We start from the raw sequence: 27,954 nt of genomic DNA on the forward strand, positions 1-27,954 counted from the left end.
TTTTCTTTGTTAGTCTAGCTAATGGTTTGTCAATTTTTTGATCTTCTCAAAGAACCAGCTCTTGTTTTTTTTTTTTTGTTTTCAAGTGTTTCCTTATTTTTCATTTCATTTAGTTGTGCTCTGATCTTTATTATTTCTTTCTTTCTTCTTCCTTTAGGGTTAGTTTATTATTGTTTTTTACTAATTCTTCCAAGTGTGTATTTAGGTTTTCAACTTTAGCTCTTTCTTCTTTTTTGATGTATGAATTTATGGCTGTAAATTTCCCTCTCAGTTCTGCTTTTGCTGCATCCCATAAGTTTGGATATGTTGTGTTATCATCTTCATTAGTTTCAAGGTAGTTATTAATTTCTTTTGAGATTTCCTCCTTGACCCACTGTTTTTTTTTTAAGAGTGTGTTGTTTAACTTCCAAATCTTGGTGTGAAATCTGGGTCTTTGGCTCTTGAAGATTTCCAGTTTCATTCCACTGTGGTTAGGGAAATTATTTTGTATGATATCAATCTTTCTGAATTCACTGAGACATTTTCTGTGGCTTAGCATGTGGTTTATCTTGGAGAATGATCTGCATGCACTTGAGAAGAATGTATATCCTGCTGTATTTGGTTGTAATGTTCTGTATATGCCTATTAGGTCCAGCTCCTCTAATATATTGCTCAAAGTCTCTGTTTCTTTATTGATTCTCTTTTGAGGTGTTCTGTCCAAAGTTGATAGTGGTTTATTAAATTCCCCCACTATAATTGTAGAGGTATCTATTCCTTCACTTAGTTTTTCCAGTGTTTGCCTCACGTATTTGGAGGCACCCTTGTTATGAGCATAAATGTTTATGATTGTTCTTTCTTTTTGAAAGGTTATCCCTTTCACAAATTTGTAGTGTCCATCTTTGTCTCTCACAATTGTTTTCCATTTAAAGTCTATTTTGCCTGATATTAATACAGCTACTCCTGCCCTTTTTTGTTATTGTTTGTTTGTAAGATTGTTTTCCAGCCATTCACTTTCAACCTCCTTGAATATCTGGGTCTAAGATGTGTTTCTTGCAGAAAGCATATAGATGGGCCATATTTCCTTTTTCAATCTTCCAGTCCGAGTCTCTTGACAGGTGAGTTTATCCTTTGACATTCAGTGTAATTACTTTCAAGGAATTACTTATATTGGCGATATTTTCTTTGGATTTGTGTTTGTCATATGCTGTTTCATGTTCTTTTTCTGTTTTTGTCTTTTTAGTTGCTCTTACACTCTCCTCCAACTCTGTCTCTCTTGTTTTTTTTCTTTTTTCCTGCAGAACTCCCTTTAGTATTTCTTGAAGGGCAGGAGTCTTGTTGGCATATTCTCTTAGTTTCTGTTTACCTGCAAATACTTTGAACTCTCCATCATTTTTGAATGCTAACTTGCTGAATAGAGTATTTTCAGTTGGAAATATTTTTCTTGTAGTACCTTGACTATGTCATACCACTGTCTTCTTGCCTCCATGGTTTCAGATGAGAAATCTGCACTTAATCTTATGGAGCCTCTTTTGTATGTGAGGGTTCTCTTTTCTCTTGCAGCATTTAGTATTTTCTCTTTGTCTTGAGCATTGGACAACTTGACAAGTATATGTCTTGGGGTAGATCTGTTGGGATTTATGGTGTTTGGGGTGTGTTGTGCTTCCTGGACATGTACACCCATCTCTCTCAGTAGAGTTGGGAAGTTCTCAGCCATTATTTCCTCCAACATCCCTTCTGTCCCCTTTCCCTTCTCTTCTTCTTCTGTGATGCCTATAATACATATGTTTGCATGTTTTGCATTGTCATTCAGGTCCCTATGTCCCTGCTGGATTTTTTCTATCTTTTTATCAACCAGTTCTACTATCTGTTTGATTTCAGATGTACTGTCTCCACATCACTTAATCTCTACTCTGCCTATTCGAGTCTGCTGTTATTTGCTGAGAGTATATTTTTGATTTCTTGAATTGTGCTGTTCATCACCATCATATCCGTTATATTTTTGTGTATGATTGCAATTTCTTCTGTATTCTCTCCAATTGTTTTCTTCGTATTCTTAATCTCTTCCTTGACCTCATCAAATTGATCCCTAATATATGTTTTGAGATCTTTAATTACTTGTTTGATGTTCTGCTTCTCTTACTGGTTTTAATTTGTCATTGGATTGGGGAATGTTTTCCTGATTATTGTTTTGGTTTGTAGTTTTTTTTGCTTTCTGGTCATCATTTTATCTTGATGGGTTTAGTCAGTTGCTTAGTGTCTTTGTCTCATTTGGAGATTAATTAGTTGTTTTTGCATGCATGTTAAGTCTTCTTATTCTATTTCTTTGTTGTTGGCTAAGTTCACTTGAAGGAAAATATTAGGGTCAGAGAAAGCAAAAGGAGTAAGAAAAGAAAATGAATATAGTAGTATTGATAGTAAATATTAACAGAGGAACCATGTGAGATATAGGATAATGGATATTAGACTCATGTAAGGTATGTGGAGTTATAACAGTAAGAAAAGTAGAGTAGATAAAAATCTGAATATGGGGAGGAATACAGTGTGAATTAAAAGGCCTGTGTGTTCAGTAGAGAGGGAAAGATAAAAGAGGACAACAATATAAAGTGAATATTAAGCAGAAAGTAGAATAAAGGTATTAGTAATAAAAAGTCAAAAAAATAGAGGGGCTAACATAGAGAGGTGTAAAATAAGAGAAATAATCAATGATAGAGGATAAAAAGATATAGTGGAAAGGGAATAGTGTTGGTGGCCAAAATCAATACACACAGAAAAGAGTAAATGGAGGATGAGGAAATACAGGAAATGTGAAACTCTTCCTGCAGCACATAATGTAAGAAGAATAAAAAAGCAGAGGAAGAAAGAAAGAGAAAAGAAGGGACAAAAGTGAATTGGAGAGTAAGCAGTAAAAAGAAAAAAAGAAAGAAAAAAGATAAAAGGGTCTTGGGGGGATAAAGAGGAAGGAAAAACCAACCAAATACTAGGGAAAGTTTCAAGCAAGGAATCCTATTTGTAGTTCAATAAAACCCTTAGGGATCCGACGTTCCCCCTTTTCTCCCTTCCTCATTTCCCTCTCTCCCAAGCAGCAGGAAAGCTGCCTGAGAGGTCTGGTAGGAGATTCAAGTGGGCCCTTGTTGAATCAGCTCCACACAGAAAACAATGACTCTTAATTTCCAGAGAGAGAGCACCCACACCTCACCGGGAACCCCAAGTATGCTATTGGAGGCTTGGAAGCAGCTCCTATAGTCCCTCTCCTCTAGGTGTGCTATGAGAGGGCTTGTTGATTTTCTGACTCCACCTTCCCCCAGGCCAAGTTTCCTATCCCAGGGTATTTAGTTAAATTGGGCTTTCTCAGCAGATTTGCCGCTCCTCTCTTTCCAGACTCTCCCCAAGTCAACCAGTATGCTCCAAGTGCAAGAAAAGAAAAAAAGACAAGATAAAAGCGGAGGGGGAGCACCAGAAAATCAAACCTACACTAGCCAGGCCCCCCTTCTGCACACCCCACCGATTCTCTCTCACCCACAGAGTCAGACTAAAACCGGAGGGTTAAGGTAATCCCGGACCTCCGGGAGCGCTGGACTTGGGAAAGGGAAGTCCGGGACTCTGCAGACCCAGGTCATGTAGGTCCGTGGAACACGGGCCATGGGGGCTCAGGGGACACGGACCTGGGGACCACGCATGCGGGGACCACGGGGTGCAGGATCGCCACCGCACAACCCCACATACTCTTTTAGCATCCTGTCATCCATGATGACTTTAAATTTTTGAATGTGTGTAAGAATGGGAAGGAAATTATATTGCCCTGATGCAGGAAACCTATGAAGTAGTAGAAGTATGAGCAAAATAAGTGAATTTAAGAATGCATATTAAATGCAACTTCATTAAAGAGGAGAAGAAAAACACATTTGTAAACACGAATACGTGGTGGACGAAGAACAGGGTGGATTGTAGATGAGAAGGAACACCTTCCCTGATGATGTGGGTATGTGCAGCACCATTCTTGAATGCTGGGAGGGGATCCAATCCTAAGGTAAAGTGCTCATAAAGAGACAAACTACAGGAAATGAATTTATTAATTAGAATTAGAACAATACATGCCTTAGGACATTCCACATCAAGGAAAACCTCTTAGAAGCTTTGGGAAAAGTCTGCAGGAAAAATTATAGTCATGATAGTGGAAGAATTTTTTATCCATACAATTGTTAAAGTGTCCTAGACTTTCTCTTACCTCTGACTGTTCATGCAGAGGGTTGATCCTGGAATGGACCAGGTTCACATGGCCCTACCTTTCCTGAGTAACAGCTTAGCTCAGAGGAGGAAATCTCAAAGAAGCAGGTTAGTAATGGCTGCAGAAATGTTACTTGTTTATTGTTTAAGCTCCCAGTAAAAAGAATCATTCTACTTGTTCATAATTTAATGTCCTATGTCTAGAAGTGTTCATAATATTGTTATCTGCATAGTTCTAAAAGTATCATTAATTTTGGGTAGGAATAAATGAAGAAATGCTCTATCAGACCTAGAGAGCTGAAGCCATTTTACCTATGACCACTAGATGGAGGTGTTGCACTTCAGGTCTGCTACTCACTACATTAGTGGCTATGATGTGGACCATTGACCCTGAGGTGTAGCGGTGCTCAGAGATGTATTCACCAAATGCAATGAATGTCTCATGTTGATTGAGGAGGTTGTTGTTATGGTGGGAAGAATGGGGTGAGGGGGGTGGGGGATATGTGGGGACCTCATATTTTTTTAATGTAACATTAAAAAAATAAAGACAAAAAAATAATGATAGTCCTAAGGGTGTCTTGTAAATATTTGATGACTCCTTTCTGGGGGTAATATTGTATTAAGGGCAATACTTGCACTTGATTTGGATATATTAAGTGAGATTCCTTTGGGATGCTAAAATTTAGAATAGACTGGGATAGATACATCATATGTGCACAACATGTTAATCTATCCAATGATATGAGTATATTCCACCTAGGCTTTGGCACCATATTTATAGCATTTAGTTAAGTTCTGATATTACACTTACAGGTGCCTGTATTTTCTTACAAATTCCTTTTGTTTTCACGATGGGTGCAGTTGACTTGAAAGAGTACAATTGTGGATAAAATATTTCATTTTCCAAATTGTGCTGAACATTGTTGAAAGTTGTGGTGTTAAGTTGATTTACTGACTTTTGCAGGCGTGTAGTTACATTTCCTGTGGTCATGATATTTTTATCTCCTTCCATTATTGTCTTTACAACTCACTGCACAGGTATGTTTGACTTTATACTCTATTGATTTGCATATGCTCCTCAGGGACTTGGTTGTCTGCTCAGAGCTCTATTAATGCAGTTTCCCTGGAGACGGGGACTGAGTACATCACTCGGGTGAGCAAGATGATGTCACATTCCCAACTGCTCATCCTGCTGGTGTTCTGGGCCTCAGGTGAGAGGTTTAGAAGAGTATTATCTTTATAAAGCTGGAGAATTGTTTTAACATGCAGAGTGAGCAAACCATTTCATCTAAAGCAGATCTGAATATATATGATAAATAAGAAAACCTACATTTAGATACATATTTTATACATTTGTGATTGAATGTATGATCAATGTTCTTTTCTGGTTGCAGCTGCCAGTGGGGACATCGTGATGACCCAGTCTCCAGGCTCTGTGGCTGCATCTGCAGGAGAGACCGTCACCCTCAAGTGCAAGGCCAGTCAGAGTGTTTACAGCAACTTAGCCTGGTACCAGCAGAAACCAGGCCAGGCTCCTAAACTGCTCATCTATGCTGCATCCACCCGGCCATCTGGGGTCCCTGATCGATTCAGTGGCAGTGGGTATGGGACAGATTTCACTCTCACCATCAGCAGATTCCAGCCTGAAGATTCAGGAGATTATTACTGTCAGCAGCATAGCAGCTATCCTCCCACAGTGCTTCAACCTCGAACACAAAGCTCCTCCCCAGGGCTGTAGGGCAGTGAGTCTTGCAGCACCAGCTGCTTCCTCTTCAAATAGTCTTGAATATGTTTGCTCCCTCCATCAGTCTGAGAAACCACATCCTTTAGGGGACTGTACCATAGAAAACTTTTTTTCACTTGGTGAGATCAAGTGACATGGTGAATTGACCCTCTGAGGCTAGGGTCTTTTAAACTTTACCCCCTGATGGATTGATTCTGTCTTCATTGTACCTCCTTAATGTTTAAAAATTCATCATCTTCTTTCCTTATCCCTTCCATCTTCTTCTTTCTCCCCCATCATCCACCAACTCTGGTCCTTCCCAAGATTAAATCCTTGATCTTTCATATGCAAAACTCCTCTGTGGAAGGTCATTTTCCTCCCTTACATATTTCCTTCACTGGACCCTTTGCCATCCAAGCCTTTCTTTTTATTGTCACAAAAGATGATTTGGTTTGCTACTCTATCTTCTTTTTTTATTTAGATAAATATTTTTCATTTTATTGCCATCAAATAGTAATTGTGGGTGCCTTAATATACTATACTCATTGAAGAATGTTTAGATTATAAGAGATGATGCTCAGCCAATGATATAAGTTGATTTCAGTTTGGATGTAAAATTTTCCAGTGAGCTTCATATTCCTGCGATTTCACCCTATTTCTATATTTCTGTTTTAAAATGGTTGAACCATAAAATTTGCCAAAATTTAAATGATTTCCATATTGTTTTAAGGTCTATGTTTACTTCATTTTTTTCCCATATATTTGAAATGACATATAAATTTTATTCTTTACAAAATTACCTAATGTTGAATGTTCCATCTGTTTAAAAAAGAAAAATAATGCAAATAGAATATAAGTATTTTTGATGGTGTGAAGCCTCAGTAAAGGAGTATTGTAAGGTGAATCCATTCTGTGCGTGTAACCTATTGTAGGTGGAACCATTTGAGTTAGTTACTTAAGTTCATGCCTGGATCACTGTGGGTCTCAGTCCCATTGCTTAAGACTTTTGTAAGAGAATGAGATTTAAACAAAGAAGGAGAAAGCCATGGCAACGAGAATCTGAAGCAATGAAACCTGGAAGTTACAGAAGAAACAAGCAGATGCCTCCATGTGTCTTGCCACGTGACAGAGGATTCTAGCATCACTGGTAGCTGGTCTTTGGGAAAACAGCATTGCCTGATGATGCCTTGATTTAGATATTTTTCTCAGTCTCAAAATTGTAAGCTTGTAAGTTAATAAATACCTCTTGTGGAAACCAGCCCATTTTTGTCTGGCTGACTAGAACAGCCTATATCCAAATATTCATAGAATAACTGAAAGTCTGCCTCCTTTTGCAAAGCCCTTTTTCTTTTCTCCATCTCTTTCAGCTATTCACATTCCTTCGTGGCAACTCTCTAATTCTTCAGCTTTAAACTTCTAGAAATGTGTGAGAACTTTCCTCCTGAATTCTATCACCAATTGTTAACTTTCTCTCTTACCAACCTTTGGCACTGAAGGAATTCATGGTTCTTAAGTCGGTAATAACCTGAAAACTTTGAATAAAGTTTATTTATTTTTCTTTTCTTTTCTTTCTTTATTTATTTATTTGTTTGTTTGTTTCTCTCCTTTCTCCCCCCCCCCCCCCATTGTCTGCTCTCTGCATCCACTCACTATGTATTCTTCTGTGTTCACTTATATTCTTATCAGCGGCACCTTTTTGTTGCATCATCTTGCTGTGTCAGCTCGCCATGTGTGTGTGGTGAGACTCCTGGGGAGGCTGTGCTTTTTTTGCATAGGGTGGCTCTCCTTTTGGGGTGCACTCCTTATGCATTGGGCTCCCATACATGGGGACCTCCTCAGTGGCTTGACACTCCTTGTGCCCATCATCACTGTTCATGGGCCAGCTCACCCCATGGGCCAGGAGGGCCTGGGTTTGAACCCTGCACCTCCTAAGCAGTAAGTGGATGCTCTATCAGTAAAGCCATATCTGCTTCCCCAGGTAAACTTTAATTAACACATTTTTCTCAGTGTGCTAGTGGAAATACTCTGGATATTCTAGTATTTTTTCTGAAATTTCTTCGTAAATATATTGGTGGATGAAATTTAGATTCACCAACTGTCTCATCAAACCAGAGGATAATACAGCAAACTCTCTGACACACATAACTGCTCTTTACGCTTATTAATGAGAGGTATTTTAATCATTGAATCCATGCCATTCATTCACTCAAGACACATTTATTTAGTGGTTCCTTTGTCAGTTGCAAAAATCCCTCCTATCATTTTAGTTGATGAGAAAAAAAACACATGAAAAATGTACACTATGCCATTTTTTAGTGATCGGATGAAAAATAGGTCTGGGGAGGAGACTGTGGCTTAACAATGAATAAGAATTTAAAAGATGTTAATATATCAGTTAGCTACTCTCATGTAAGATACCATGCCCAAAACCAGTATCATAAAGCATTAGCTGGTGAGTTTTTGGTGAGCTGTGCAGTCTGTTCATATGGTGGCCTGACGGACTCATCTGAGCCTACTCTTCGTGTATAGTTATCTGGCAGGTTCCCTGAGGTCTGTGTGTTCTAGGCTCAATCGTCTTTGATCTCCTTCACATGCTCCTTAGCTGGCCATCAACCTGACTTGGGTTGACTGCACTACATGTCTTTTACCACCTGGTAGACTAATTCTAGATTCTTCTGACGGTTATTTTCATGCTCCAAAAGATGAAATGAAAGCCCATTTCTGAGTGTTTTTATATCCTGATGGGTCAACTACCTCTTCCCTGTGCCTCCTTTATTTAAACTTTCCTATTTTGACCCCTTCTTCTTCCCTTCCTCTGGTCCATGCTATTCTCCTCCAAATATAACATATAATCCTCACCAGCACATGTTCAGACTCTCCTCTAAAGGTCTTGTGTCACTCTCCCTCCTTACCTCCTGGACCCTCTGATGGGGCAGGCCCTTCTGCTCAGTGTCTCCTGATTTTATTTTACAGGCCTATCTCAATACCTCAGTAGGCATTGAGGCATTGGATCTCAGTAGGATCCAATCTGGGGTAAATTCATTTCTCTCCGTAGACAGGCAAGTAGAAAAGAATTTTACTGATTCCAAAATACTCTGGTGGGGCAGTCATAGTATAAATGTTGCAGACATCCTAATTCCAAAAGGGAGAGGATGAAAGGAAGAAAGGAAGCACAGCTCCCAAGCAATTTTGAAATCTTGACATTCTATTAGGTTCATTGCCTGGGGTCATCTCTGTGGCCTACAGGTTGTCCTTGATGACACATCTCTGCCCTCTGTACCTTGGGTTTTGGATTCTGTACCCAAGTCTTTGGCCTCTGAGCCCATGTTTGTTATAACTCTCCCGACAGAGCTGGCATCTCTCTTATCTGGTGTACATCGAATTATATATGCATTCTCAATCACTGTTAATATGTCTGTGTGAGCACATTGTAGATAGGACCTCAAATATGTTATTTGAGGTAAGGTGTGGCCCACCTAATTGAAAGGAGCCTTAATCCAGATTATTGGATTCTGTTATAAGCATGATACATTAATTAAAAAATATAGAATGCACAGGGAGGAGCCAGAAGATAGAAGTCAACAGAAACCAGAAGAGAAAGGAGAGGACATTGCTATGAAAGCAAGGGAGGGATAGTAGCCAAGGAACCTCAAGGATCTCTGGTAGTCAGCACTGGAATGTTGTAGAGTTTGGGGAGAAGGCATTTCCTTGCTGCTTTCTCAGTGTTGGCTTCTCCTAACCTAAAAACTGTGAGCCTATAAATTTCCAGTGTTCAAGCCATCCCATTCTGTACTACCTAAGATAGCCATTTGGCAAAGTAAGGTTTCACAATTTGTTTTTCTTCAAAGGGTTTTTGAAAGTTCATAGTTTTATCAGTTTATAGAATTTTGTAATTCCACAGTCTTCTTATTTTGTCCTCTTATTGTCCCCTTCAGCTCAGCTGGCAGTATTTTTGATAATATAATGTTCTAAAAAATATTCTGGTTTGTGAACCAAGCTCACACTTGAGTCCACCTCCATCACACAGAAACACAAACTTCAAAGTAGGGCCAAATGACATGGCACTGAACTCCATCTGCCATGACCATAGAACCTGTGGGTCTCTGTGGCCCTCAGAAGAACCAATACCTGAGGTTGTGTCCACTTTATCTGTCTCTGGGACTCTGCTGAGGTGTGCATAAGGGCGACCCCTCTGATAACCTCCTGGCACTTTTTGGAGACTCAAAGCCATATAAACTCACTTGTCCTTTCCATTTCCCCCTTTTACCCAAAGTCAAAAAGCAATTTTTAACACCTGATATTACATCTAAGCTGAGATATTCCACAAGTCTGAGTTGACCCCTTTAATCAAGTTCTTTTTCTAGTTACATCATCAGTTGGTGTTTGGTAGTAATCACTCAGTGCCAGGGAGGCTAATCCCCAGGAGTCATGTCTCATGCTGATGGGAAGGCAATGCAACTACATGCTGAGTTTGGCTTAGGGAGTGACCATATTTGAGCAAAACGGAGGCTCTCAGGAGGTAACTCTTAGGCATCATGCAGCTTTAGGCATAGCTCATATTTCAGGCACACAGGCTCATAATCAGAGTCATTAGCATCAAGGACTCATTTGTTGGACCATCCATCTTTGTTGGTCTTGGACATTGCACTTGGGGGATTGTTGCTGTTCCATTGGTGAATGTGATAGAGCTACTCTGGCCAGGAACTCAGCACTCTCTCAGCTGTCATTTCCAACTGTAAGCACTATGAAAATATTCAAACCTTTAATGTACCCTGTATACATGCCCTGGAGAACTCCCTCCCAACCATGTGCCCCCCACGAATAACACCCGACATGAGTGCTCCTCCCCCACCATAGTTGAACTTCTCTGTAATCCAAAACTTCTTCGAAAATGGAAGCCTAATATATTGCCAGGTTCCATTAAGAGAAAAATGGAATATAGTAATGGGTTTAAAGGTTAGATATGGAATACATAGTAATTTAGAAAAATTAAATAAAGAAAAATAAATTAGGGTATCAAAAAACTTAAAAATTTAAAAGCTTTTTTTCTGACATTTTGCCTTTCATCACTGCTGTAAGTGTTGCCCTGTATGTAGACTGACAAGGCAATTTCTTCCATTTCTTCCTCAGTGTCTACACTCTTTCTTTTTTTTTCTAAGTATTAAGTTTGTCTTCACAAATTTTTAGATCACAGTAATTCACATATACAAAATATGATACTCCCACATATCCAACATCAAACCCTTTCTCCCTTCCCCAACAATGATCTTTTTACATGTTCATATTATATTTGCTGCAACTGATGTACAGATATTGAAACGATAGCTTTCAAACATGGTTCCGTTTGGGTTTACATTATGGATTCTATTTTAGACTACGCAATTTTCTAAATTTTTAGTTATCTTATGTTTTACATTATGGTTTACATTTTATCCTATACACTTTTATACATTTTTGATATAATTTAACATGTCCTATATTCATCATGGCATGATCTTGTGGAAAACTTCCATTGCCCCACAGTTACACTGATTCCATGTATTCAACACCTCTTTCCCCCTCCCCACAGGGCCCACCATGACAATAAATCCTCATTACTTGAAGGGCCATATTCAGAGATACTTGCAGCAATGTTAAGAGCTTGACATACTTGACTGCCCTAACCCATTGGATGCCACCAATTCTCTCAAGAGATACAATCTGTTTGAGAACATTAGTACTTCCCAGGATGTGGGTGTACTTTCAGTTTCATTTTATGGGTCTCCACCCAATGATATAACCCACTATGATAAAATGAGCACTCACACACTCCCTAGAAGCTTGCCTCATGTCACATGCCCCCCCTTAAGGATCTTAAACAAGTAACCTTCTGTATTATATTTTCTAAAGAGTTTTCTCTACATTGTAATTTCAACCACATACCTGAAAATCTTCTATGTTCAAATGTTCCCCCACCATCCCCCCAATTTCTTGGGCCATCTGACCCATCCTCCCATCCCTAGCCTTCCTGAAGCCCACAAAGCCCCACCCAAAGTTTTTAATATGCCCCCATTTTATCCCTTCCCTGTACAAATACTTACCTCCAGTTTATCATAGATTTCACCCATGTAGGTTTCAGCTTGCAACCATCCTCTAGCCCCAATTTCCTTTAAGTTTGTCATCTTGTCTCTAGCTATCTGAGACAGCTTGGTTTACTTATTTCACATCAGAGAGTTTATGCAGTATTTGTCCTTCAATACCTGGGTTGCCTCACTCAACATAAGGTTCTCAAGATTCATCCATGTTATCACATGTGTTTGTACTTATAGCTGAGTAGTATTCCATTGTATGTATATACCGCATTTTATTTTTCCATTTATCTGTTGATGGGCATTTGGGTTGATTCCAACTTTTGGCAATAGTGAACAGTGTTGCTATGAACATTGGTGTGCACATATCAGGTTGTGTCCTTGTTTTCAGTTCTACTGGGTATATACCCAGCAGTGGAATTGGTGGATCATATGGCAACTCTAAGCTATATTTTTGAGAAACAGCCAAACTGTCTTCCAGAATTCCTGGATCCTTCAGCATTCCCATGAGCAGTGGATGAGTGTTCCCATTCCTCCACATTTTCTCCAGCAATTGTAGTCTTTTGATTTTTTGATAGCTGCCAGTCTTATGGAGTAAGATGGTATCTTATTGTTGTTTTGATTTGCATTTGCCTAGTAGTTAGTGATTTTAAGCATTTTTTTCATCTGCTTTTTTAACCACTTTTATATCTTTTTTGGAGAAGTGCCAAACTATCTTTTTCCCATTTTTTTAAATGGGCTGTTTTTCTTTTTCTTTTCAAGATATTGGAGTTCTTTATATATGCAAGATGCAAGTCTCCTATCAGATATATGGTTACCAAATATTTTCTCCCATTGTGTACATTCTCTTTTCACTTTCTTGACAAACTCCTTTGAGGTGCAAAGGCTTTAATTTTCAGAAAGTCCCATTTATCTATTTGTTCTTTTGCTGCTTGTGCTTTTGGTGTGAAGTTCATTTCGTACTACAAATTCCTGTAGAGGGATCCCTACATTGCTTTCCAAGGTCTTTATGGTCTTGGCTCTTATATTTAGGTCTTTGATCCATCTTGAGTTGATTTTTGTATAAGGTGTGAGTTGGTAATCCTCTTTCATTCTTTTACATATGGATATCCAGTTCTCCAGGCACCATTTGTTGAAGAGGCCATTCTCTTCCAGTTGAGAGGGTTTGGTGGCCTTGTAAAATACCATATGGCTGCATATATGGGGATCTATATCTTTATTCTCAATTTGGTTCTGTTGGTCAGTGAGTCTATCCTTGTGCCCAAACCATGCTGTTTTCACTACTGTAGCTTTGTAGTATGTTTTGAAGTCAGGTAGTGTTGTTCCTCCAATTTCATTTTTCTTTTTCAATATAATTTTGGCTCTTCAGGGGCTCTTTCATTTCCAAATAAATTTCATAGTTAGTTTCTCTAGTTTATTAAAGAATGCTGTGTTGATTTTTATTGGGATTGCATTGAATGTATAGATCAGTTTTGGTAGAATGGATATCTTAATAATATTTAGTCTTCTTATCCATGAACAGGGAATATTCTTCCATTTATTTACATCTTCTTTGATTTCCTTGAACAATGTTGTGTAGTTTTCTGTGTAAAAGTCTTTTACCTCTTTAGTTAAATGTATTTGTAGGTATTTGATTTTTTTAATTTACTATTGTGAATGATATTTGATTCCTGACTTTCTTCTCAGATTGCTCATTATTGATGTACAGAAATGCTACTTATTTTTATGCATTGATCTTGTAACCTGCTACCTTACTGAACTCATTCATAAGTTCTAGAAGACATCTGGCCCAGGGCTCTTCTTAGTTGGGAGGTCTTTATTTATTATTTTTTTTCCACTATTTTTTTTATTATTATTATTTTTTTAAATATTACATTCAAACAATATGAGGTCCCATTCAACCCCACCGCTCCCACCCCCCACTCCCCCCACAGCAACACTCTCTCCCATCATCATGACACATCCATTGCACCTGGTAAGTACATCTCTGAGCATCACTGCACCCCATAGTCAATGGTCCACATCATAGCCCACACTCTCCCACGTTCCATCCAGTGGGCCCTGGGGGGATCTACAATGTCCCGTAATTGTCCGTGAAGCACCACCCAGGACAACTCCACGTCCTGAAAACGCCTCCCCATCTCATCTCTTCCTCCCATTCCCCGCACCCAGCAGCTACCATGGCCACCCTTCCCACACCAATGCCACATTTTCTCTGTGGACATTGGATTGGTTGTGTCCATTGCACATCTATGTCAAGTGGGGGCTTAGATTCCACATGGATACTGGATGCACTCCTCCTGCTTTCAGTTGTAGACACTCTAGGCTCCATGGTGTGGTGGTTGACCTTCTTCAACTCCATGTTAGCTGAGTGGGGTAAGTCCAATAAATCAGAGTGTAGGAGCTGAAGTCTGTTGAGGCTCTGGGCCTGGGTGTCATATTATCAGTCCAGAGATTCAAATCCCCTAAATATATCTTAAAACCCAGCACCAACTACAATTCCAGTAAAGTAGCATGAAAGGCTTGTGAAAAGAGATCCCCTCTGAGTCCAGTTCCATCACGCAGAAACACCAGCTCCAAAGAAGAGCCATCTGACATGGCAGTGAACCCCATCTGCCATGACCATAGAACCTGTGGGTCTCTTTATCCCTCAAAAGAACCATTACCTGGGGTTGTATCTACTTTATCTGTCTCTTAGACTCTGCTCAATTGTGCATAAGGGCATTCCTTCTGACAACCTGCAGACTCTTTTTTAGAGGCTCATAGCCATATAAACTCATTTTCCATTTCCCCCTTATTTTAGGTCAAACAGCATTTTTAACTCCTGTTATTCTATATAGACAGGGATATTCTGCTGGTCCATGTTGAACCTTTAATTCAAGGTCATTTTCTAGTTATATCATCAGCTGATACTTGGTATTGATCCCTCAGTGCCAGGGAGGCTCATCCCCAGGTGTCATGTCCCATGCTGCGGGGAAGGCATTTCATTTACATGCTGAGTTTGGCTTCAAGACTGGCCACATTTGAGTAACACGGAGGCTGTCAGGAGGGAACTCTTAGGCACAGTGCTGCTTAGGCTAGGGTCTTTTAAACTTTACACCCTGATGGATTGATTTTCCATTCATTGTTCCTCCTTAATGTTTAAAAATTCATCATCTTCTTTCCTTATCTATTCCATCTTCTTCCTTCTCCTCCATCATCTTCCAACTCTGGTGCTTCCCAAGATTAAATCCTTGATCCTTCATATTCAAAACTTCCCTGTGGAAGGTCATTTTCCTCACTTACTCTTTCTTCCCTGGACACATTGTCATCCAAGCCTTTCTTTTTAGTGTCACAAAAGATGATTTTATTTGCTACTCTACCTTCTTTTTTTATTTAGGTAACTATTTTCATTTCTTATTGCCTTCAAAAAGTAATTGTGGGTGCCTTAATATACTATACTCATTGAGGAATGCTTAGGTTATAAGGGATTATGCTCAGCCAATGACATATGTTGATTTCAGTTTGGATATAAAATTTTCCAGTGAGTTTTATATTCCTGCGATTGTCATGTTATTTCTGTAGTTCTCTTATAAAATGGTTGAACCATAAAATGCCAAAAATTAAATGTTTTCTATATTGTTATAAGGTCTGTGTTTACTTCATCTTATTCCCTTATATTTAAAATGCACATATATAATTTTATTCTTTACAATATTACTTAATGTTGTATGCTCCATCTGTTTAAAAAAGAAAAAAATAATTCAAATAGAATATATGTATGTTTGATGGTGTGAAGCAGTATGAACCTCAGTAAAGTAGAATCTTAAGGTGAGTCTGTTTCTGCAGGTGTAATCTATAATAGGTTGGACCATTTGAGTAGGTTACTTCAGTTCATGCCTGGATCACTGTGGGTCTCAGTCCCATTACTTGAGTCTTTTATAAGAGAATGAGATTCAGATAAAGAAGAAAGCCATGGTAGCAAGAATCTGAAGCAATGAAACCTGGAAGTTACAGGAGAAACAAGCAGATATCACCATGTGTCTTGCCATTTGACAGAAGATTCTAGCATCACTGGCAGCTGGTCTCTGGGGAGAAAGCATTGCCTGATGATGCCTTGATTTAAACAATTTCCTCAGCCTCAAAATTGTAAGCTTGTAAGTTAATAAATACTTTTTGTGGAAGCCAACCCATTTCAGCCTGGCTAACTAGAACAGTCTATATCCAAATATTTCTAGAATAATTGAAATTCTGTCTCCTTTTATAAAGCACTTTTTCTTTTCCCCATCTCTTTCAGCTATTCTCATTCTTTCATCGCAACTCCCTAATTCTTCATTTTTAATCTTCTAGAAATGTGTGAAAACTTTCCTTGTGCACTCTTTCACCAATTTTCAACTTTCTTTCTTAACCATCCTCTGGCACTGAAAGAATTCATGGTTCTTAAGTCTGCTGTAACCTGAACAATTTGAATTAAGCTTATTTATTATTCTTTTATTTATTTATTTCTCTTCTTCCACTCCCCCACCCCCACTGTTTGCTCTTTGCATCTATTCCCTATTTATTCTCCTGTGTTCACTTGTGTTCTTATCAGTGGCACCAGCAATCTGTCTCATTTTTTGAATCATCTTGCTGCATCAGCTCTCCATGCATGGGGTGGCTCTCTTTTTGGGGTGCAGTCCTTGCGCATTGGGCTCCCCTACATGGTGGACACCCCTGCGTGGCTTGACACTCCTTGTGCCCATCAACACTGTGCATGGGCCAGCTCACTCCACGGGCCAGTAGGGCCTGGGTTTGAACCCTGTACCTCCTAAGTGGTACGCGGATGCTCTATCAGTAGAGCCACATCAGCTTCCCTGGATAAACTTTAATTAACACATTATTCTCAGTGTTCTGGGGGAATACTCCAGATATTCTAGTATTATTTCTGAAGTTTCTTCATAAATATGTTGGTGGATGAAATTTAGTTTCACCAAACATCTCATGAAACCAGAGGAGAAAACACCAAACACTCTGACACACATAACTGCTCTTTACTCTTAGTAATGAGAGGTATTTTAATCATTGAATCCATGTCTTTCATTCACTCAAGAAACATTTATTAAATGGTTCCTCTGTCAGTTGCAAAAATCCCTATCATTGTAGCTGATGAGAAAAAAACACATATGAAAAATATACACTAAGCCAATTTTTGGTTTTGGGATGAAAAATAAATAAGGTCTGGAGAGGAGATTGTGGCTTAACAATGACTAACAATTTAAAAGATGAAAATATAGCAGTTAACTACTGTCATGTAAGATACCATGCCCAAAACCAGTATCATAAAGCCTTAGCTGGTGAGTTTTTGGTAAGCTGTGCAGTCTGTTCATATGGAGGCCTAACTGACTCACCTGGGCCTGCTCTTGGTGTATAGTTATCTGGCAGGCCCTCTGAGGTCTGTGTGTTCTAGGCTCAATTGTGTTTGATCTCCTTCACATGTCCCTTAGCTGGCCATCAGCCTGACTTGGGTTGACTGCACCACATGTCTTTTACCAAATGGCAGACTAATTCTAGATTCTTCTGCTACAAAAGATGAAATGAAAGCCCATTTCAGAGTGTTTTATTCCCTGATGGATCAACTACCTCTTCCCTGTGCCTCCTTTATTTAAACTTTCCTATTTTCACTCCTTCTCATTCTCCTTCCCTTCCTCTGGTCCCTGCTATTTTCCTCCACGTATGACATAAAGGTATAATCCTGGCCACACAGGTTCAGAATCTCCTCTGAAGGTCTTGTCTGTCACTCTCCCTCCATTCCTACTGGACCCTCTGTCAGGGCAGGTCCTTCTGCTCAGCATCTCCTGGTTGTATTTTATAGGGCCTAGCTCAATGCCTCAGTAGGCATTGAGGCATTGGATCTCAGTAGGATCCGATCTGGGGTAAATTCATTTCTCTCTATAGACCAGTAACAAGAAAAGAATTTTACTGATTCCAAAATACCCTGGTGGGGCAGGCATAGTATAAAAGTTGCAGACATCCTGATTCCAAAAGGGAGAGGATGAATGGAAGAAGAGATGCACTGTTCTCAAGTAATTTTGAAATCCTGAAGTTCTGTTAAGTTCATTGTCTGGGGTCATCTCTATGACCTATGGAATGTCCTTGGAGACACGTCTCTGCCCTCTGGACTTCTGGCTTTGGCTTCTGTACCCAGGTCTCTGGCTCTGAGCCCATGTTTGTTATAACTCCCCCTGCAGAGTTGTCCTCTGTGCTATCTGGTATATTTTTTATTATATACATATTCTTAATCATTGTCAGTATTCCTGTCTGTGTGGGTGCATTGTAGATAGGACCTCGAATATGTTATTTGAGTTAAGATGCGGCCACCTGAGTGAAGGGGGTCCGTAATCCAGATCACTAGATTCTGTTATGAGCATGATATATTCATTCAAAGATATTGAAACCACAGGGAGGAGCCAGAAGATGGAGTCAACAGAAACCAGAAGAGAAAGAAGACGACACTGCTATGAAAGCAAGGCAGGGATAGTAGCCAAGGAAACTCAGGGATCTCTGGTATCCAGCACTGGAATGTTGTAGAGTTTGGGGAGAAAGCATTGCCTTGCTGCTGTCTCAGTAGTGGAGTTATCCTAATCTCAAAGCTGTGGGCCTAAAAACTCCCAGTGTTCGATTTGAATCTCTGGACTGATAATATGACACCCAGGCCCAGAGCCTCAACAGACTTCAGCTCCTACACTTTGATTTATTGGACTTACTCCACTCAGCTAACATGGAGTTGAAGAAGGTCAACCACCACACCATGGAGCCTAGAGTGTCTACAACTGGAAGCAGGAGGAGTGCATCCAGTACCCATGTGGAATCTAAGCCCTCACTTGACATAGATGTGCAATGAACACAACCAATCCAATGTCCACAGAGAAAATGTGGAATGGGTGTGGGAACGGTAGCCATGGTGGCTGCTGGGTGTGGGGAACGGGAGGAAGAGATGAGATGTGGAGGCGTTTTCGGGACGTGGAGTTGTCCTGGATAGTGCTTCATGGACAATTACGGGACATTATAGATCCCCCCAGGGCCCACTGGATGGAACGTGAGAGAGTCTGGGCTATGATGTGGACCATTGACTATGGGGTGCAGTGATGCTCAGAGATGAACTTACCAGGTGCAATGGATGTGTCATGATGATGGGAGAGAGTGTTGCTGTGGGGGGAGTGGGGGGCGGGGGCGGTGGGGTTGAATGGGACCTCATATTTTTCATAATGTAATTTAAAAAAAAAAAAAACTCCCAGTGTTCAAGCCATCCCATTCTGTAGTACCTATGACAGCAGCCTGGCAAAGTAAGGTATCATACTTTGTTTTTCTTCAAAAGATTTTTGAAGTTCATAGTTTTGTATTTTGTAATTCCACAGCCTTCTTAAATTTTTGCCCCTTTCATCTCAGCTGACATTGTTTTTGATTATATAACATTTTAAAAAATCTTCTGGTTAAGGAGAGCACAAACCAATAATGTGGGAAGGGAGTCTGGTTATGGAGTCTGAAATTTCATAATTCTTGAGTACCTCTAATAGGCCTTTCGCTTAAATTAGAAAAGTTTGGTTACAACTGAATTCTATTAGAGGGACATGGTGCTGTACAAGAAACAAGTGCATTAGGATCAAATAAATGGGAACTTTGGAATATTTGCAGTTCCTCATAATATCCTCAACTATATTTCCACATAATTCTTTTAATGTGCATAACCTGATAGAACAGCCAGAGAGATGAGTCAGAGGAAGGAGCGTCTAGAGTCAGCTCCTGCTACAGGGCATACTTTGTAAATACTCAGGGCTCTTGAGCTAGATGAAGCACCTGCTTGGGGGCTCCAGGAGACCAGAAGTGCATCCTGCAACATACTGGAAGGAATGGAAGGATGAGACTGCCCATCTGCAGAGAAGACTCATAAGTAGAGCACTCCAAGCCACCAGGTCTGGTGCCCATCTTCCATAGTAGGCGCAAGCTGCCTCGGGACCAGTTCCATGGCTGGAATTGAAAGCTCTACTTCCAAAAAGCAGGGAAGGAAGATACGGTTGGACACTAACTTCAGCTACTGCTGAATAAATTTGGCAGCAAAAATATAATCCTAAGAACAGCTAAAGTTTGAATATGTTCAAGTGAAAAAGAGGCTGGTAGCTGGCATCTTAACTCAGCACCTGGCAGAGGGGAAGCGGGGACAAATGAAAATCACAGTGCTGGTGGGGACTGGTTTCATTCCATCCAGGCCATATTGCAGTTCTACCTAGGCCCCAGCCCCTCCTCAACAGGCAGGAAGCTGGCGGACCTGCAGCAGCCTCTCTAGGAAATTACTGGCCAAGTCTCAGAGGCATTTTATCACCTGATGTTGACTATGCAAGTCACCCAGGAGCAATTCTGTGGCTGGAATTGGAAGCTCCATTCCCAGAAACAGGGGGGGAAGAGATGTTTGGCCACTGCTTGCAGCTACTGTTTAGTAAATTTCACTCACTAAAATATAACCCTAAGAACATCTAAAGTTTGAAACTATTGAAGTCTGAAAGAGGCCATTGTCCTCCATTTTGTGTGAGGGGAAACCAGGCTGAAAAAAATCACAGTGACTGTAGGAATCAGTTTATTTCACCCAGATCACCCTGCAACCTTAGCCCAGCCTTCAGCCCCACCTCTGGCAGGGAGGAAGCTGGCGGACCCTGTACAAGCCTATCCAGGTAACCGCAGGTATATTTGGCTGGCAAAGACAGAATAATCGGAATTCTACTGGGGCAACTGTGGTCATCTTTGGACCTTAACTGCATAGATTATTTCCCCACCTACAGCTCCACCTGTACCCAAGGCAAGGGAGAAAGGGGTGTGAAGCTTCTTCAGGCTCTCTGGGCAGCTAGAGTCTAGGCCAACACAACTTGTATTATTCCACAAAGCTGCGACTCTTGTCCCTATCCGTGGCAAAGGAGAAAGTTGGGAGAAGCTTCCTTGGTCCCTGGTGCAATGAGGGCAGCTTCAGCCTCCATATCTTGTATCACCAACTACATCCGTGGCTCCTACTACACAACCAGCAAGGGAGAAAGGGCTGGAAGCCTAAAACTAATGAGAAAAACTGTACCCAAAATAAATACTCTAGTAAGCCAGATGCCAAGGCACAACAAAAATTATAATCCACACCAAGAAACAGAAAGATATGAACCAGTTAAAAGAACAAGATAAGCCTCCAGATGACTTAAAAGAGCTGAGACAACTAATCATAGATGTTCAAACAGATCTCCTTAATAAATTCAATGAGATGGCTAAAGAGATTAAGGGTATTAAGAAGACACTGGATGAGCACAAAGCAAAATTTGAAGGGATACATACAAAAAAAAGCAGATCTTATGGAAATGAATGGTGCAATAATTCAAATAAAAAATATTGGAATCATAAATAGATTTGAGGAGGCAGAAGAAAGGATTGATGAGCTTAATAAATGACCTCTGAAAGTGAACATATGAAAGAACAGAGGAAGAAAAGAATGGAAAAAAATTGAACAAGGTCTCAGGGAACTAATGTACATCATTATTTCAGGGTGGTGGGAATGTGGGGAAGCATGGGAAAATACAGTTGGAGTGAACTATGGATTGTGGTTAACAGTAATAATATAATATTCTCACAACTATGCTAAAGATGTACTTTGTTGATAATGGGTCAGTATGCAAAATGTGTGCCAAATGTACACTATGGAGGTGGTAATAATAAGATGACATTATCTTACCTGTAACAAATATCCCGCCACAGTGTGGTGTGTTGATTGAGGGATGTTGTTTGGGAATTCTGCACATGTGCATGATTGTCTATAGGATTACAACTTCTATCATAAAAATATATTAAAAAATAATAACAGGGTATTTTGGGGGAAAATACACCAAATGTAAGATAATGACTATAATTAGTAGTAGGATTTTTACAATATTCCTTCTTCATTTGTAAGAAATGTCTCACGACAATGCAAGGTATTGGTGAAGGGTTGATGTATGGGACTCCTGTATGATGGTATGCATGTTTGCTTTGTAAGTTCACAACTTTTACTATAAACTTATTGTTTTTGTATCTTCATATATAAGTGATACAAATATAATAATAATAGGGTGGGTTGGGGGAAAATACTTTAGTTAGTAGTAATATATTGACAATGTTCTTTAATAACTAGTTAAAAATGTCTAACAATGCAAGGTACTGGTGGTAGAGTGACGTGTGAGAGTCCTGTATTATGTTATATATGTTTGTTTTGTAAGTTCACAGTTATTACTATACACATATTGTTTATGTAAGTTTATGCATGAGTGATATACTTCAATAAAGTAAAAAATGTGCACATGAAAACAATCTCATAGACTAAAATAACTGCTGACTTAATGTTGTCTGTTCATTCAACAGGAATTTTTAAGTGGCATCTCTGTATGACTCAGAGACACTTTGCTACAAAGCAGTATAAAAATACAGAATTTGGAATATGTGTGTTCCTGACATAGTTACATGGAATTTTCCAGGAAGTTTATAAAATAAGACAAGTTAGGATGACTTCAATCTAAAATTTGATTAAAAAGATGGGTTGAAATCTATTTGGGTAGCTATAGATATTTTTAAAGTCATTAAAAAATGTCCATTAAGCAACTATTGCTTGTATGATGGATGATGTATGTATGGCAGGTTGAATAATGTAAGTACAGTGAATTATGCATCTTTTTATTTTATATTAGAAAAATCAGTGAAATATTATTGAAAATTTAATACCTAATATATAGGATTATCTGGTATTAAATTTGCACAAGTCTTCTCTCCATTTCACATGTCATTAGACAAGATGGTCCTCCACAGACCTTTCCAGGATATTCCCATCTCTGTTCCTCATCTCTGCTCCTTGTGTGGAGTCATCCATATACACATGCCTAATGTCTTTTCACTTGCAAAAGTTGTCAAGTCTCCCTTGAACTTATCTCCAGGTCATTCTTTCTTTACAGTTGAGATCTTAATTTTAGCATCTTTTGCAATCTAGACAGATGGAGTATTATCCAAATCATAATTCATAGTTCCTTTTACTTAATAGTTTTTTTTTCACTTTACCATTTTACCTTTCCTCCTGTAGTTTACATACGTAGCAAAATGAACCTGGGACATGGTGTGAACTCTTCACTTGGAAATCTCCTAGGCTATGTGTAGATGTTTATTAATTTTGAGTTCTGCTTTTCACACAAAAAACACACAGACAAAATTCAGTAATGCTCTGTTTCTATATAAAAGGATTATCAGCTTTCCCTTTTAAGGTAACAATTTGCCATTTCCTTTGAGCCCACAACAGAAGCAAATGTCTATATTTCTACCAATGTTCTCCTTGAGGAAATCTAGGCTTTATCAGAGGCCTCAAACTTCTTCAAGTCTTTACCCATCAACCATTTTCAGTGTCACTTCTGCATATTTAGTATTTGTTATAGTACCACCCCGTGCTTGGTGCTAAAGTCCATCAGGATTCCACCACAGAAGACCTATATTAAGAGCCTTATTGCAATGAATAATTTGATTGTTGTGGCTGATTTGCTTCAGTCTTCAAGGATTCTGATTACTGTCTTTATTGTTTTAATACCACTTTATTTTCTATTTCTGGTCAGATGTCCCTTCTATGAGAATATATGTGATGGCATTGGGGGGCCAGTGTTTTCATCCAGGCTCTTCTCCCGTCTGAAGTTTTAACTTAATCACATCTGCAGAAATTTTATGTATGAGATAACTCATATAGGTTCCCAGGATTAGGGTTATTTTATAGGGTCTCCTTCAGATGACTACAAACATACAAAAACGTATCTTCAGACATCATGAGTCTTCTAGGATCTTCACCTTGACCAAAGCAGTGTGACTGTTGCTGTGACATTTGCTATCTTGGTCTCTGGGACTATCACTTATAAGATATTGTGACTTCTTTAATCTTCTCAGTTCAGTCAGCTTGTAAATTGATTATAATCAGCCTGGGGGAGGGAATGGTTGGAGGCATGGCTGTGGCTTGAGGGATGAGATGATGGAAAATGTTGGGTTTGAAGAGGACATTTGGTAAAGGATTTACTTTTCCAACTATTGTTCTTATTTCTCCTTTTTTGCAGAGTTGAATGGATTCCTTCCCTAAGATGTCTGTAATTAGTTCACTATTGCATTGAGCAAAAACATAACAGAATTTAGGTTATGTAGTCAGTTGATTGCATATACAGCTGATTGCAACTATAATCAGGAAAAGAGATTTTCCTCAGCAATGTAGGGAGTCTTTTTATCCAATTCGATGGTGGCCTCAAGAAAAAAATACAAGCAAAAGCATAGGTAAATGAGCACTGGTTTCAAATTTCAGTTCTGTCCCTAAAAGTCCAGACCATGACCTTCAGTTGCTCTCCTTCGGTCTCCTCAATTAATAAATGAGAAATTGCATGTCCCGCAATGATTAAAGTGGTTGTTGATGTGGGGGGCGGGGTGGGGCTAGAGGTTTGGGGGACTATATGGGGACCTCATAATTTTTGAATGTAACATTAAAAAAAATAGAGAAAAAAAGTAATTTAGAAAATGGAACCCATTCCTTATGCCATTAAAAACTCCTTACACATGTACCTGAAGCGGGCATGTTTCAAGGATAACACTTTTATTATCAAAAATAAAATCTTGCTCTAGTAACAACAAAAAATAAAAATAAACAAGAAATTTCATTTCTAAGCTCCTTTCTCACTCTAAGGGTCTTGGAATCTTTGTCCCTGAAAGTAGCAACAGTGAGTAGTAGCTATTGAGCATAGCCAGTACTATGCTTTAGAATTAGGGCTCTTGATCAGGCTGCCTGAGTATGAATCCTGATTTCTGGATTTACTGATTGTGTGACATTGGACATGTTATTTACTCTCTCTAAGTCCTAGTTTCCTTATCTATATAATGAGGGTAATCCAACTTGTTCCATGGGGCTATTGGAGGATCTGCTGATATGATCCTTGTCAGAGTCTGGGACACTGTATCCCTTACTATTATCATAAAGTATTATAAAAACCTGTTGCAAGTTGGCATTTATTGAACCATCAGCTGTATCACAGGTCTCCTCTGTTCTCATTTCATTTCTTATCTTGATTATCAAGATTTTATTACTGTGACATATGCCATGAACTGTTTCTCATTTGCTTCCACAGTGAACCCACGGTAAAATAAAAGCTTGTATATTTTCTTCAGAAAGACTCATAGAGAGGGAAGAAACTTGTTCATCATCTAGTCTGATCCTTTCATTAATTAGTATTTGGTCTAATCATGGTTATACTGCTCAGGAGTTTTGTAGTCCTAAGCACATGACATCACATTTCTCAGCCTTAGTTTCCTCCTTTGGGAAGCAGGGCACGTTTCAGTATCAGCTAATGTCAGTTCCCTGCTCTCCTCTGCCTTCCTGGCTCTGTTGTCCTCTCCTTTCCTTCAACCCTGTCCAGACTTTACCCAGAGAACCTTGCTAGCTTCAGGGATACAGAAGAGTAGGGCCAGAGTTGGGAGATAGAACCTTCTTATAAAGAGATAAATTGTCACATGTGATGCCACATGGCATAGGTAGAAAGGACTAGTTGAAACCTGAGAAGATATGAGCCAGTAAATGGAGGGGCAGGAAGGCTGAGAGGGACTGGGGAAAGAGAGAGGGAGAAGGAGAAAGGGAAGCCACTGCTTACCTGAGAATGGGGAATGGAGCAAGAAGAAGGAAGTAGACAGAGCAGAGGGAGGGTAGAGGGTGTGGAGAGAAAGGAAAGCAGTCTTCATAAGGGGTGTCTGTTGGGGTGTCCATGGGGGTCTCTGTCCATGACAATGTTGGCAAGTGGAGCCAAGGAGAGAGGAACTGGCAGGTGGAAAGTAATCATCTTAGTCAGTTTCCCCCTTCTTCCCCTTTGTCTCTTCTCTCAGCTTCATCCTGCTCAGACCCTTTCTTTAATTCTGCAAGGTCTTCTCAGGCTCCTAAACTTACAAAATGCAAATGATACACATTTATTGGGGAAGTCATAAGCAATTCCCAGTACAGCCATGCTCCTCTCTGCTCTGCTCCTGTGGATACAACGTTCTTTCCTGTAATGAACCATCTCTATCCCTTGCTAAGGCCATAATCTCCAGCGGTCCACCATCTTCTCCTCTCACCTACTCAAGGATATCATTCCAGCAATTTTGTCTTCTTTCCCTTGCAACATCAGGCTTTTCTCTCCACTGGATCATTATCATTAACACTTAAAAATTCTATCATTTAGCTCAATTTAGTATATACCCTGAGTAGATGCCAATTCTTATTCCAGGAACTGCCTTACTGCTTCCCATTTCTAAGTCTTTCCTTAAAGAGTTGTCTATGATAGCTGTTTCCAATTTATCAGCTCCCATTCTGTTTGAACCCATTCCAGTCAAGACTTTTGCCCCTGCCATTCCACAGAATCTACTCGTACCCAGTTCATCAGTGACTGCCTCATCGCTAACTCCAGTGGTCCATTTTTATTCCTAATCTTCTTGGACCTGTCATCACCATTGACATAGTTGGTCAGTTTCTCCTCCTTGTAACACTTGAATTGGGCTCGGGGTTCGTCTCCCAGGGTTAAGCCTGCCACCCCTGTGTACTTGGACTCCTTCATCCATACCCATCCCCTAGGTGCTCTCACTCAGTCTTAAGACTTTAAACACCATCTCAACGGGAAGACACCATACTTATGTCTCTGGCAGTGGCTGGTCTCTTCTGAATTCCAGACTCATAGTGAGCTGTTTATCTAGCATCTCTACTTGGTGGTCTAACAGGGACCTCAGATTAAACATGTCCATGATAGGGCTCCTAAACACTAGAAATCAAGAGAGTATCTGTTGGCATAAGGATGTTCAAATAGAACACTGAAATGGAATAGAGCCCAGAAACAGACCAAATTGATATGATCATTTGATTTTAAACGAAGATGCCTAAGCAGTCCAAAGGGACAAGGAAAGTCTTTCAATAAATGATGCTGGGATGACTTGATATCCATAGGGAAATTCATGAACCTTGATCCGTACATCATAACATACAAAAAATTAACTCCAGATGGATCAACATTCAGCTCTTGGTCCTCCCATATCTGCTCCTTCTATAGGTTTCCATAATTTCAATTAAAGGAACTGATTCTTCTGATTCCTTAGCCTGTGCATTCTGGAGTCACTCTTTTCTTCTCTTTCTCTTTCTTTCTCCCTCCCACCTACACAGTCAGTATGTCCTGTCAGGTCCTCTTTCAAGATAACTTACAGTATTATAATAGCCTCCTAACTCTGGCCCCTACCTCCATACTTGCCCCTGCACTGGACCCTAATGGTTGTTCTCATCAGAAAATCTAGTGAAATCCTGTTTAAATTAAAGTCAAAGGCAATCATGCTTCTGTTCAAAATTCACCACCCCACATATCTCTTGGAGTAAAAATGTTCACCCCGTGACCCATCAGAACCTACATGATCTGCTGCTCTTCTCACCACACCGGCCACTTCCCTGGGTTGTGAGCACACTAGGCACACACCTACCCCAGGACTTTTTGTTTGTTGTTCCTGTGCCCAGAATGTCTTTCCCTCTTCATCCACAAGATTTGCTTCCTCACTTCATTTAGGTCATTCTCTAAATGTTACCTTCTGACTGACACCTTTCCTGAACTACCTAAACCTATAAACCTGCTCCAGCCCCTCTGCCTTCCTCCCAACCTTAATTTTCTTTCTAGCACATACTATTATCTAAGATAGTACATTTTGTACTTATTGTTTATTATTTTTCTCCCTCACTAGACTAGAAGCTCCATGAGGGCAGAAAGCTCTACCTGTTTGGTGTTCTCAGCATCTAACACAGCGTCGGACACATTTCAGGCATTCAATAAATGCATGTTAAATGAGTGAGCAAATTGGGGTTCAAGTACACTGATTATTGGTCATAACTTTTCTGTTTCCCACACTGCCTTTCCCATCTGATGCTATTGTCATAAGGGACTG

The 27,954-nt window shown here is 39.7% G+C and overlaps 2 gene segments (V, D, J or C); both read left to right on the forward strand.

The window, feature by feature from the left end:
• The window catches only part of LOC131273778 (immunoglobulin kappa variable 3-20-like), a 1,006,205-nt gene that overhangs the window by 315,950 nt on the left and 662,301 nt on the right, over positions 1-27,954 (forward strand).
• LOC101421172 (immunoglobulin kappa variable 3-15-like) lies at positions 5,341-5,941 on the forward strand. The segment is given in 2 exon segments: positions 5,341-5,414; positions 5,598-5,941. Coding segments are annotated over 2 exon segments (393 nt in total).

The sequence above is a fragment of the Dasypus novemcinctus genome, chromosome 17, assembly GCF_030445035.2.
Source record: "Dasypus novemcinctus isolate mDasNov1 chromosome 17, mDasNov1.1.hap2, whole genome shotgun sequence".
In the NCBI taxonomy this organism is placed as follows: domain Eukaryota; kingdom Metazoa; phylum Chordata; class Mammalia; order Cingulata; family Dasypodidae; genus Dasypus; species Dasypus novemcinctus.